Here is a 13,954-nt window from a genome sequence, read left to right on the forward strand (position 1 = left end):
GCTTGTAAATGTTTTGTCGAGCAAATAGCTGAATAATCAGCAGATGCCCTTCTTTCACAATATGTAGATGATTATCTAACATGTGTTTTGCACGTGTCTTTCAGAAACTTTCTCTCTTTCGACTCGACCTACAAGCAGCATCATCATTACTGCAGACAGCAATCAGGAGACTTGATGTTAAAAAAACTGATACCGCAAAGGTAACTTTAGATTCTGCATGCTAATTTCTGAAAATTTCCAGGAATACAGTACACATTCGTATCACATTTTTTAACATAACAGCTAGAGATGCACTGATATTTACATTTGAACCGATACAATAAGCCAGTAACTATTTTCGTATTATGTCAAAAAACGGAGAAATGTCTGATATTAAAATTCGATGCAATTTTGTCTAAATCAAACACTGCAATCAATCATTTTAATTGCTACAAATGAATATAAGAATCAAATGTAATAATGTACAGTATGAAAAAGGAAGATTATGTTTAACAGTGTTAAGTTATTAGTGTTTTTTAAAATTACCTTTAAGTGAGTGTTAGGTGACTGTAAATGTGGAAAATAGGTGAAATTAACATGCAAAATGAAATATCAATAAATTAAATATCAATAACAATAAATTATCAATATCAATAAATATCAATACCAATATCAGTAAATAAAAAAATCTCTAAAATAAATTGTTATAGTACAGTTATATTATCCCTATTTAAAGGCACATTGACATTGTTTTTGTAGTGTGAAACAACCAGATATATTCAATATACGATTACCGAATTTTGTGACATAAAATGAACATAAATGCAGGTAGTAGCAAAAAAAGATTTCTCACATTTTCACTCAATTTCTGCTCATAATAATAATAATAATAATATTTATTATTAATATTTATTTATTTATTTAGAAATTTCACAAATTGAAAACTTCATTTTAAACAAATGCAAAATTTAAAAAAAGCTCATTTGTGACCCTGGAGCACAAAAGCAGTCTTAAGCCAAAAATACATTGTATGGGTCAAAATTATTGATTTTTCTTTTATGCCAAAAATCATTAGGATATTAAGTAAAGATCATGTTCCATGAAGATATTTTGTAATTTTCCTACTGTAAATATATTAAAACTTGTAATATGCATTGCTAAGAACTTCATTTGGACAACTTTAAAGGCGATTTTCTCAGTATTTTGATTTTTTTGCACCCTCAGATTCCAGATTTTCAAATAGTTGTATCTCGGCCAAACACTGTCCTATCCTAACAACCCATGCATCAATGGAAAGCGTATTTATTCAGCTTTCAGATGATGTATAAATCTCAATGTCAAAAAAATTGACCCTTATGACTGGTTTTGTGGTCCAGGGTCACATTTATTTAATTTGACCATGCTGAGGAATTCTGCTCCCAAACTAACTAAATCAATTGGCAATTGTTCAGGATGTCCAGTCCTGCATCCAGGAGCAGAGGAGTTCCATGAAGATGGTGCTTGAAGACACACGATTGGTCGCCCTCCAAAGAGAAGGCGGGTCTATTCTCGCCAGGATGAGGAAGGAAGAGTCTCGATTTGCTCAGTCTGAAGACTTCAGGTATTTCTCTCAGTATGTTTGAATCACAGCAGGCTCGGTTTAGTCACGTTTGATCAGAGCTCAGCTGCGCCCATGATGTTTGGACAGCTGCTGGGTCCCAGTTAATCCTATTTTCCCAACAGCAAGAGCCTTTAGACATACAGTGAGCTTCACTGGAGAACCCATATATAATATGAAACACAAATTGGAAAAGTATGACCAGTATGTAGAGAAATTGTAGATTTTCACTAGCCTGTAGTACTCAATATTTACAATAAATGAATTAAAAACTACAAAACATATTCCATTTACAGTATATTTGCATGTTTTGTGCAGGTGCTGAGAGCACATAACACTTCTATGTGTCTTTTCTGTCTCCTGCAGGGACTCTCTGGAGTCTGTGACGTGTCTGTATAACCAGATGGAAGAGGCCGTTCACACGCTAGTGATGAAATCTAACCAGTCACTGCAACATCTCGAACATGTTCTTCGGTTGAGAGAAGCAGAAGACTCGCTCAGCACAGTATGCATTACATCCCGTCATGACAGATAATAAGCGCAGCCCACAGAAAGTGCTTCAGCGCTGAAAATAACACAAGACAAACATTGTGCCGCAGGGAATAATCAGCCAGTGTTCGACGGGCAGACAGTCTCAACCTTCATAGTGAAACATAACATCACCGTGCTAAATAAAGTGATCATAATTTCTCAGCTGTTGGAAGAGAATGTTTTGAGAAAAGTCTGAAAAGACCAACACTAAAAATGCAGGCTGGTTTAATGCTGCTCTTGCTGGTAGATAGATATTCTGTTGTAAGCAGGTTATGAAGAAATGTTGTGGTGCGACTGCATTTGTAGCACAAATAACCACAGAGTGGCTCTAAGTTACAAAACATTGGAAAGGCACATACAGTATAATGAAAATAGGCACTAAATGTTAAATTGCACCATTTAAACGTATATCAGTAGAACTTAAAATTATGTTATATATCCAACCATGATGACCATGTAAAGATGGGAAATATGGTAACTGTGGCATGATCTACTATGCTTAACTAGATACTGTGTATTAACTAGATGAATAATTCATGTTAGTGCTTTAACAAAAATACAAGCTTCATATTTGTGCTTTTAAACTCTCAAAGTGCATAGTCCCATTCAGTAACCATGAATTTGTCATTTATTTGTAACACTTTATAATAGGGTCTCATTTGTTAACATTAGTTCATACATTAAAGGAATATTTCACCCAAAAATGAAAATTTGCTGAAAATGTGCTCACCCTCAGGCCATCCAAGATGTAGATGAGTTTGTTTCTACATCAGATTTGGAGAAATTACATCAATTGCTCAGCAACTGATGCTCTGCAGTGAATGGGTGCCGTCAGAATGAGAGTCCAAACAGCTGATAAAAACATCACAATAATCCACAAGTAATCCACACCAGTCCAGTCCATCAGTTAATGTCTTGTGAAGCCAAAAGCTTCAAACTATTCCAAACCATTGCTTCTGTCTAAAATACGAGTCCATAATTCATAATAATTGCTTGGATATTGCTTTATTCAGTGAAAAAGTTGTCTGGTCTGAATCAGGAGAGAAATATGCACGGATCAAGCACCATTTACAAGCCAAAACAGTTCTAAAAAAAGACAAATATGTGGATTTTGAGATGTGAGACAACAGGAGATTGAACTTTTCACTGGAGGAATCACTGCATTATTGAACTGTGAACTGTCGATAATGTTAAGAAATGGAGCTTTACTGTAAAGTGTTATAATTTTATGTAAACTAAGGGATGAGTCAAATCATCATTGTAGCACAGATGTCTTTAAAGAGGTCTGGTGGAGTCAGCAGTAGATTGGAGTCAATAAATACCATAAATTCAGCTCTTTTGATTCTTGTGTATAATTCATTGTTGTTTATGTTGTTCACAGATCCAAAAATGGTGTGATGCAGAGGAGCAGTCATGGCAGAAAGACAAAGATGACACAGAGAAAACTCTGCTGAAAATAGAGCAGAGACTACAAGATGTTCAGTCTGTTCTTATACGAGCAAAGGTAACAAATCCTTGACATTTACTCAAATATACAGACTAGATGAATGCCTGAATCTTATCAGACTAGTTAGATTGTGGATTAGAGATTTATGTGAACTGCTGAGTTTGAATTAATTGAAAAGTAATCAAATTCCAGAGATAATGAAAATGGTACGAGAATGTGCAGTCTTACATAATGATAAGTAATGAAGATTTATGAAATTTCAGACGTCGTTGAGGTATTGCATAATTTGTGCATGTTATTTTTTTTCTAGGAGAAAAAAGAAAAAGGGATGTTGTTGATAAAGGAAGTGGAGAGGAAAAGCAAAGGAATATATTACCCTGAAACCAAGGCTTTTGGTTGTAAAGCCACCACTTTCAAAACCAACGTGACCGGGTTTCTCTTGAAAGCTGAGGAGCGTAAATCTGAGCTGGAGACGTCTGTCGATCTCTATCGTTTCTGTGAAGAGGTTCGTCAACAAACACGGACAATTAACTGCCCTATTCAAGTCAACGTGAAACATTTGCAAGCCGTTTTACTTCTGCAATGTATTTATTTGTGAAACAAGGTATTCTGCAAGAGTGAATTACTGAAAGACTGAAAACAATCTATTGGAGTAATTAGCAAGGCTCCCCATAGAATTTTAAACTATGTTCTCCAGGCCTTAAAAAATATGAAAAATCTTAAAATTAATGGAATTTGTAGTTGATGAACACATTTCGAATTGTGCAGAGCAATAATATGTAATTGGTATGATATTGCTCTTGGGTAAAATAAAACATGCTTGCAAACCCTAGTGATTTTTGATTAGCAAATTAATTATTTTCAGTGAATTAGTCAAAAGTACTCATAAATGATTGATGATGAATGAACGATGAGTCAGTCAGAATCCAAATTATTTCGAGATATCATTTTACATAAATCCTTGTGTAATTATCACAAACAACTTGAAAGCTAATTGGAAAGGTCATTACAAATTATTAGTAAACAACTGTGGTCCCTGGGACAAAAAAAAGTGTATTAAGAAAGTACATTGGATCAATTTTAACTTCATGTTGACTTTATATAGTGAAAGTAATAGTTTAATCAATCAGAGTAAAAAAAATATATAAAAAAAACGCCATCACAGTTGGTTAGATGGAAAGGACAGCTTACATTATTTACATGTGTGAATGACAAAATCATAATCTGAAGATACAGAGCAGACATGTCTCATACCAACTTCTAATTATTGAATATAGTCTAAATAAATTCCATTACAAATAAATTAATATACACTACTGCAAAAAGTTTGGAATAATAACAATAAATTTGTTAAATGTTCTTTCCATTTAAAATAATTGTTTTCTATTTGAATATATTTTAAAATGTAATTTATTCCTGTGATTCAAAGCGGAATTGATGGCTACTGAAAATTCAGCTTTGATCACAGGAATAAATTACATTTTATAATATATTCAAATAGAAAACAGTTATTTTAAATTGTAATAATTTTTCACAATATTACTGATTTTACTGTATTTTTAATCGAATAAATGCAGCTTTAATGAGCAAAAGAGACTTCTTTTAAAAACATAAAAAATCTTAAGAAACTAATAAAATAATATTGTTTTTAATGTATAAGTTATAAACACACAAACACTATTTAATGGCCTGAAATGACTTTCATCTTCTCTGTTTTCCAGGCCTCATCTCTTGTCAAAGAGTGTATGGAGTATTTAGAACACATACAGAGCACAAACTCTCCCGTGTGTGTCTGCTTGAGCACACTTTAATGAGCAAAAGAGACTTCTTTTAAAAACATTAAAAATCTTAAGAAACTAATAAAATAATATTATTTTTAATGTATAAGTTATAAACACACAAACACTATTTAATGGCCTGAAATGACTTTCATCTTCTCTGTTTTCCAGGCCTCATCTCTTGTCAAAGAGTGTATGGAGTATTTAGAACACATACAGAGCACAAACTCTCCCGTGTGTGTCTGCTTGAGCACACTGAAGGCTTTTGAGGAGCGTTTCAAAGACTTCTCGCCCCAGCACTTTCAGGACAAGAGCTCGGCGCTGCTGGAGAGGCACCCGGATGGGATATGGATGTGGAATGCGGTCTGGGCTCAATGCCGAGACATCAGACAGCGGCTCACTGAGATACTGCAGGCCTCTTATAGAAATCAAACGCCTCTGGGATCGCCACAAAAGGACAGCGCGGCGGCCCGCTTGAAAGGGCCGACCCTGAGCGTAATTACAACTAGCCTTGGAGAAAATGAACAAACAAACCCTGCTGGCGGTCGTACTGAGACTCGAAATAGTCTTGTTGGACAAGGTGATAATGAGACAGTGACGCATTTCCACCTTCACTGTGAGCCTGTGACGAGAGAAACATCACCGTCTTCAAACTCTGACCCGATAATGACCCAAAACACGCAGAAGGAACTGAATCTTCAACAGCCAAAAGAGGAAGGAAGAGGTCAACATTTCCACCAAAGCAGAAGCAAAGTTTTCACATCACACAATGGACCGACGACGCAATTAAGGACGTGTCTTCGCATATACTCTCACAGCGACAGTGATCTGAGAAAGTCAGACCGGGTCACTGAGGTCAACCACTCGCCACATTATACAGCCCTGGTCCGCTCTCGAAGCGAAGGCTCTTGTCTGCCAATCACCAACTATCATGTTTCTGTTTGCAAAACTGCAGTCAAGCACAAAGTCCAGATGTGTGCAGCTTCCGGTCAAGAGAGCGACTCAAGCAGAGCTTCATGGGATGGACAGAGCTCTAAACTGTCTCACCAGGACAGCTTCTGTTCCAGCGCTTCTGGACTGAGCCAAAGCGACGTCAATGAGAAGTTCAGCAGTGACACCAAATCTGACGAGCAGAGCTTGATTTCACCAGCGACACGCTCAGATCTTCCAGTCCAAACGCAGGACGAGCGCATGCTGGATCACAGCAGCACTGTACTGTGAGTCACTGTTTTAATCAGACGGATGAAGAATCGTAAAGTGAAGATACAGAGCTAGACACGTTCATCTATTAATAATCGGATCTTTTGGTTTGCACACATCAGGTTCCAAATTAAAGGGAAATCAGATGAAGCACCTTTAATTTTTATCCAAAATGTATAGTTTCCATTTCAAAATATTGCAATAATAGCAAATAATTATTTTATGTAGTATTAATATTATTAAAATAAAACAATTTTATTATTATAATAAAATATTATTTAATAAAATTGTTTTATAATATCCAACATTTGTTTTCCATTGTAAATTGAAAATAAAATAATCATTACCACATGACTATTTAATGTAGTTTACAATTTGTTAAAATAAAATAGCTTTAATTTTATGATAAAACAGTATTTTTAAATGAAACATTATCCAAAAATATAGTTTTCATTCCAAATTAAACCATCATTACCACATGATGATTTAGTAGTTTTAATATAAATAAAATGAAATAATTATAATGGTACATTATAATTGTTATATTATAATAAAAATATATTTAATACCATTTTAATAGGATATTATCCAAAATATAGTTTCCATTATGAATTCAGTTGAAATATTACGATAAAACAATATTAAAATAGTTTTATTATAATATTATTTCCATCACAAAACTATATATGTGATGTATACCATTACCGTAATGACGTACACAATGACAAAATCATACTCGCCCACCACGTTTATTGCATTAAAGCATGTACATGCTTTATTACATTAGTTTAGTTTTTCACTAAAAACCATATTTTAGTATATTAGACATATGCTTCTGGGTAAATGTGATGATATGTCATATTTCAGGGCAGGAAAGTAACATGTCTTAAACTGAATTATACAAATGTGCCCTGCCAGTAAAATGTGAAATGTTTACCATTGATCTGTTTGTCTGCTATGCCTTAGTACTTGTTCATAATGTCAGTGTTGTAGAAGAGAACAGGGATCGTTGCGGGATGCATTATGTTTTTGTTGGTCTCCTGACAGTAAACTCCAGTGCATCATGGAGGAGCTGCTTCAGACGGAGAGAGAGTATGTGAGAGCGCTGGGGTACGTGGTGGAGAACTACATGCTGGAGCTGGAGCGTCCCGACGTGCCTCAGGACCTGCGGGGACATAGAGGATGCATCTTTGGGAACCTGGAGAAGCTGCGAGACTTTCACCAGCATCACTTCCTTCAGGAGCTGGAGCTGTGTCTGAAGGAGCCCTTCTGCGTCGGACGCTGCTTCCTGAAACACGTGAGTGCTCCGAGCAGGACACACTCACAGTTTCCAGAGTTTTACAGCCTGATACCAGAGAAAGCCACTTAAAGCGCCACAAAGAACTTTTTATTTCATAGACACCCATTAATGCAGCTTTACAGATCTTAGAAAATGAATACACTTATAATGAAAGAACCATGCAACTCAAAAGCAAAAGCAGGTCACATTTCACCCCACAATTATAAGTAAGACATGAATAAGGCAGAAAGAAAATTAAGCCTAGATATTTGTCATTTTTAGGATATCATCATTTTAGGAACATTACTATTTGTTTGCACTGCATTTTTTTGCATTATTTTACTTTTACTTTACTTTACTTTTACTTTTAGTCATTTAGTAGACGCTTTTATCCAAAGCGACTTACAAATAAATATAGACATAATAAAAAAACGAATAAAATGACAACATTACTACATTTTCATGACATGTAAGAACATTTTTGTGAAATGAATGCCAAAAATCTAATTTTCATAACTGTAATGCAAAAAATATATATTTATTATTGTATATATTTAAATTGCAAGGTACTTATATGACATTGTAGTGTGTTTTTATATTTGTGCTGCTATAAATGAAAAACAACAGTATCTACTATTGGGAATAATGCGTATTAGAGGGAAAAAAAGAAAAAAGATGTATTATTTAAATTGCTATGTATTTACACATAATTTAAATATGTAAATTTATTACGTAATACTTTAAATAAAAAATAAAAACTGCATCCAGCATTGGGAATAATGAATATTGCTTACAAATAAACATAAATGTAAAAATGTGCCGTGCTTGTTTAGTAATTTTAGTTCAATCATGTGAATTGCAGCAGAAGCAGCAGCTGCTGGGTGATAAGATGGATCTGTCCTCGTATCTGCTGAAGCCGGTGCAGCGCATCAGTAAATACGGGCTGCTGCTGCAGGACATGCTGCGTGAGTGTGAGACCGGAGCGCACGCGGGACACGAGCGGCTCGAGATACAGACCGCGCTGAACATCATCCAGTTCCAGCTCCGCCACGGCAACAACCTGCTCGCCATGGACGACCTTCAGGACTGTGATGTGAGCCTCATCGCTAAATAAAACTATTCACATTGTGGGTACTTAAAAATAAAGCTGAAATAAAGTCAAATATAAATATTAGATTTAAAAAATTTAAAAAAAGAAATGTTTCTTTGGCAACTAAACAATACAAATTTTGAAGTTCTAAAATTACTAATTTTAAAATACTAAACTAATTTAAAAATACTTTTAACGACTGAATGTGTTTTTTAAATCTAACTCATGCATTTAAGAAACAAACAAGATGATACATAAAATTTCCTCTTTGGACAATTATTCATGAGACTATTAATCTTTACATTCCTGAAGAATCAGTTTATAGTTTTTTTTTGAGTGTAATATTTCTGATGCTTTTGTTCTAAATGAGTTTAATAATTCTAGTAAAATAATCTAAATTACTATTTTTAGTATATCCAAACTATTGTTTTTGGTAATTTTAAGTTGAATTTAAATTTAAGGTGAAATAAATTAAAATATAAATATTGGATTAAACAATATTAAACTTAATTCAACTTAAATACTTGAAACGTTGCCTTGGCAACCAACTAAAATAAATATGTTGAAGTACTAAAATTACTCATTTTTAAGTTACTAATTTTAAAATATTAAACTAGTTTAAAAATACTTTAAAATACTAATTTATTAATAAAATAAATTGAGCTTCATAAATGATAGTTAAATAGAGATAATTAAAAATAATAGTAAAAAGGATAAAATTACTAAAACTCAAATTAAAATGAAATCTGAAAATACATATAAAAATGTAACAAAAAATTGTTAATAGTATATTCATAATACTAAAATGACACTGGAGTGATAGAGAGATTACAACATCTCAGAAAACCCCAATTCCATTTTAGTTTACAGAACTAGGCACATTTCTTCTTCAACCCTGTAATTTAGAAAAGCATGTCATGGCAAGCGTCATTATTGCACATACTGAGGGTTAGTGATTTGAGATGATGTTTTAAACTTCAGTGTGTAAAATGCTGAGAAGCGGAGCTGCTACAGAACAGACTCGTGATTTTTACCTGGTGAATGATCATGAAATACATTGAACTTACGTTGAAGGAGGGACCTGACTCATATCTAGAGAACAGAAAGTCACACAGATTTAAGGGTCGATCCTTTTGGCCAGTAAAACAAAAAGACCCTAGCAACTGCATAGCAACACTAAAATCCACTAAACACACCTTAGGAATACCATAGCAGCACCCATCAACTTGCACAGGCAATCATCACCATCATTTCTTCAGAAAATGTTGTGTTTACTTAAGTTTGTACTGTTTACCTGCTTGCTTATAAATCTATGATATGTGTTGTTTTGCATAATAAGGCAAAACATATTTGTCTGCAAACTAAATGCAGACTGAAATAGAGATATTTTTATAGAAACAGGATGGTCAGGCGTGAGATGGAGGTGAGTTTTGCCCACTTCACATACCGTCTGTAATTAGAAAGATAAATACCTTCATATTTCATGCATTTATTTTCAGACAGCAAGCTTTAAAAAAGAACAGTGAACTAACTCGTACACTCCCTCCACCTGTGTGCTGAGACAGTGGAGTTACTGTACTCTAATGTTATCTTAGGTTTAGACATGCTCTTCATCTTATCTATGACACATTCACTGCGGTTCTTCAGGATCACTCTCGGTTCTGTCCTCTCCTCTCGGTGAAAATGATTTGTGTCTCAGGTAACTTTTCCAAGCAGCTCCCATACGCTTCACTTCCCTCTCATCCCACTGCACATCAATCTCCACTTGAAAACCCAACATGAGAGCTGATGAGCTGATGATGGATGTGTTTAAAGTACTGTGCATATTAAGAAAATGTTATACTCTACAAGTCAAAAGTTTGGAAAAGATACGATTTTTTAACGTTCTTGAATGAAGTCTCTTCTGCTCAACCAGGCTGCATTTATTTGAACAAAAAAATAGAGTAAAAACAGTATTGTTGTAAAATATCATTACAATTTAAAATAACAGTTTTTTTATTTGAATATATGTTCAAATGTAATTGATTGCTATGATCAAAGCTGAATTTGACTCCAGTCTTCAGTGTCACATGATCTTCAGAAATCATTCTAATATGCTGATTTGCTGCTCAAGAAACATTTCTGATTTTTATCAATGTTGAAAACAGTTGTGCTGCCCAATATTTTTGTATAAACTGAGATTTTTCAGGATTCTTTGATGAATAGAAAGTTCAAAAGAACAGCATTTGTTTGAAATAAAAATATTCATTATAAACGTATTTACTGTCACTTTTGATCAATTTAATGTGCACTGAAAAAAATGATTCATTGAATTTACTAATTTATTTTAAGGTAAGTGGTTGCAATCAGTTTATTTTAGCTACATTTAAATAAACAAATTTAGTTGACCGACTTTCAACTTTTTTTTATTTAAATGTAGCTAAAATAAATTGTTTGCAACCACTTACCTTAAAATAAATTAGTATAATTTTTTTTCAGTGTGTCAGTAATTAATAAAGTATTCTTTTTTTTTTTTTTTATCTTACTTACACCTCAAACTTATGAATTGTAGTGTGTCACCATTTCCACAAAAATATTGTGCAGCACAACTGTTTTCAACATTGATAATAATCAGAAATGTGTCTTGAGCAGCAAATCAGCATATTAGAATGATTTCTGAAGATCATGTGACACTGAAGCCTGGAGTAATGAATGATGAAAATTCAGCTTTGATCACAGAAATAAATTACATTTTAATATTTACACACATAGGAAATAGGTATTTTAAACTGTTATAATATTTAGCAATATTACTGTTTTTATTATATTTTTTATCAAATAAATGCAGCCTTTTCCTTTAAAAACGTAAAAAACTAAAAAAAAGTAATTATTCCAAACTTTTGACCAGTAGTATAGATATAAAAGGTTTTGAAGGTGAATGCAAGTCTCTCTTTACCAACTTTATGACAATTTTGATTGTTGTTAAAAGACACTGAAAAAAGAATTTGAATGCAAAAGCAGTTGATTAATATAAAAGCATCTGCCAAATGCCTTAATGTTATTTTGTTCATGTGTGTGCAGGTGAATCTGAAGGAACAGGGCCAGCTAGTCCGTCGGGACGAGTTCCTGTTGACCTTCAGGAAGAAGAAATGCTACCGTCACATCTTTCTCTTCCAAGATCTCATACTCTTCAGCAAGACACGCAGAACCGACGTTGGGAATGACACGTACATCTACAAACAATCCTTCAAGGTAAACCCCTGCATGAGGCATCAGTGAACAGCTCAAAATAGAGACGGCTTTTCCTTTCACTTTTGCTTTCTGTGCTCTCGCAGACTTCAGACATCGGTATGACCCATAATTTCGGTGACAGCGGGCTGTGTTTTGAGATCTGGTTTCGAAGGAGGAAGTCTCAGGACACGTACATCCTTCAGGCACCGAGTCGAGAAGTGAAGGAGAACTGGACCAGAGACCTGGAGAGGATCCTGTGGGAACAAGCCGTCCTCAACAGAGGTGAGCACACAGTAATATTCAGGTCGCTTTTGTCTTGATAAACACGAATTATGATTATGGTGTGAATTAAATTCAGGAGCATTTAGAGCTAATCTAGTTTCTTGCTGTAGGTTTTATTTCAATTCAGGTTATTGTATTGCTTAAAGGGATAGTTCACCCAAAAATGAAAATCTGTCATCATTTAATCACCCTCAAGTTGTTCCAAACTTGTTATGTTGGCTTGATTATGGAAACACTATTCACTATTAACTAGTTGCTTATTAGCATGCAAATTAATAGCATATTAATACTTATAAAGCACATATTAATGCCCAGATCCCTTAACGTTACCCTATACCTACAACTACCTACAACAACTATTTTTATTATTATTATATTATTTTTAACAACTACAACAACTACCTTACTATCAATAAGCAGTAATTTGGGGTTTATTGAGGGAAAACTCTTAGTTAATAGTGAATATGTGTTCCCTAACCTAAAGTGTTTACCGAATTTCTGTCTTCTGTTGAACACAAAAGAAGATATTTTGAAGAATGTTGGTAACCAAACAGTTTCTGGTCTCCATTGACTTCCATATTATTATTTTTTTTCCATATTATGGAAGTCAGTGGGGACCAGCCACTGTTCGGTTGCCAACATACTTCAAAATATGTTGAAAACAAACATTGTGAAAGCAAATTAGTGATTAAAAAATTAACCTGTGATTAGATTTGATCTCTCATTCTTTGGGAATCCATTGAAAAATTGCTGGCTTTTTGGAAATTCAATCCTCTTCAGGTGCAAGTTCAAATTAAATCCCTAATTAATCTACTGTAGGTTTACTGTAAAGCCGTGATTTAATGCAGTTATTGCTGCAATCCACTCTTTATCTTTAGTTATTTGTTTGATTATAAAATGAAAACCTCAGCACCTCACTGAGAATCAGAAATGTGAATGTGCTTAAGTTAATGAAGCCTAAAGAACTGGTGAAACGTGATCTTGTATGTTAAGGAATGTGATAAGGAGTGAAAGATGAACGACAGAAGCTCACCTCCCATCCGCAGCTGCATGCATTTATTCATCACTCTCACTTTTATCACATTTCCCGATAATAGTCCTCCCATTCGATGCGTCCCATAGATGTTTAACAGCTGTGCTTTTCCTTAGAATTGGTTGCACTGTTGTAGATGTGTGCATCAAGCATTGCTCGTGTCCATTCGCTTTTAACTCTCACGCACTGCACTTTTTGCACGATGCAATTTATAAAATAAAAAATGTTTTGGTAGACTTTTCAGTCTTGGATTGTATTGGATTCAGTGTGCGGCTAGCCACCTTCTTGTTAGTTTTTAAGGACCATATGTGACCCTGGAGCACAAAACCAGTCATAAGTAGCATGGGTATATTTGTAGCAATAGCCAACAATACATTGTATGGGTCAAAATAATTTTCTTTTATGTCAAAAATCATTAGGATATTAAATAAAGATTATGTTCCATGAAGATATTTTGTAAATTTCCTACCGTAAATATATCAAAACGTAATTTTTGATTAGTAATATGCATTGCTAAGAACTTCATTT

The 13,954-nt window shown here is 34.1% G+C and overlaps 1 protein-coding gene across 1 annotated transcript in view; it reads left to right on the plus strand.

Moving 5' to 3' along the window:
* The window catches only part of LOC107752865 (uncharacterized protein KIAA1755-like), a 37,571-nt gene that overhangs the window by 19,697 nt on the left and 3,920 nt on the right, over window positions 1–13,954 (plus strand). The window contains exons 9-19 of the mRNA XM_016568936.1: window positions 105–200; window positions 1,431–1,579; window positions 1,943–2,081; window positions 3,489–3,611; window positions 3,865–4,059; window positions 5,276–5,344; window positions 5,504–6,549; window positions 7,580–7,833; window positions 8,645–8,904; window positions 11,962–12,132; window positions 12,216–12,393. Coding sequence (XP_016424422.1) covers window positions 105–200; window positions 1,431–1,579; window positions 1,943–2,081; window positions 3,489–3,611; window positions 3,865–4,059; window positions 5,276–5,344; window positions 5,504–6,549; window positions 7,580–7,833; window positions 8,645–8,904; window positions 11,962–12,132; window positions 12,216–12,393 — 2,680 coding nt within the window. The remainder of the gene's footprint in view (window positions 1–104; window positions 201–1,430; window positions 1,580–1,942; window positions 2,082–3,488; window positions 3,612–3,864; window positions 4,060–5,275; window positions 5,345–5,503; window positions 6,550–7,579; window positions 7,834–8,644; window positions 8,905–11,961; window positions 12,133–12,215; window positions 12,394–13,954) is intronic.

The sequence above is a fragment of the Sinocyclocheilus rhinocerous genome, unplaced genomic scaffold, assembly GCF_001515625.1.
Source record: "Sinocyclocheilus rhinocerous isolate Xijiao unplaced genomic scaffold, SAMN03320098_v1.1 scaffold291, whole genome shotgun sequence".
NCBI lineage: Eukaryota > Metazoa > Chordata > Actinopteri > Cypriniformes > Cyprinidae > Sinocyclocheilus > Sinocyclocheilus rhinocerous.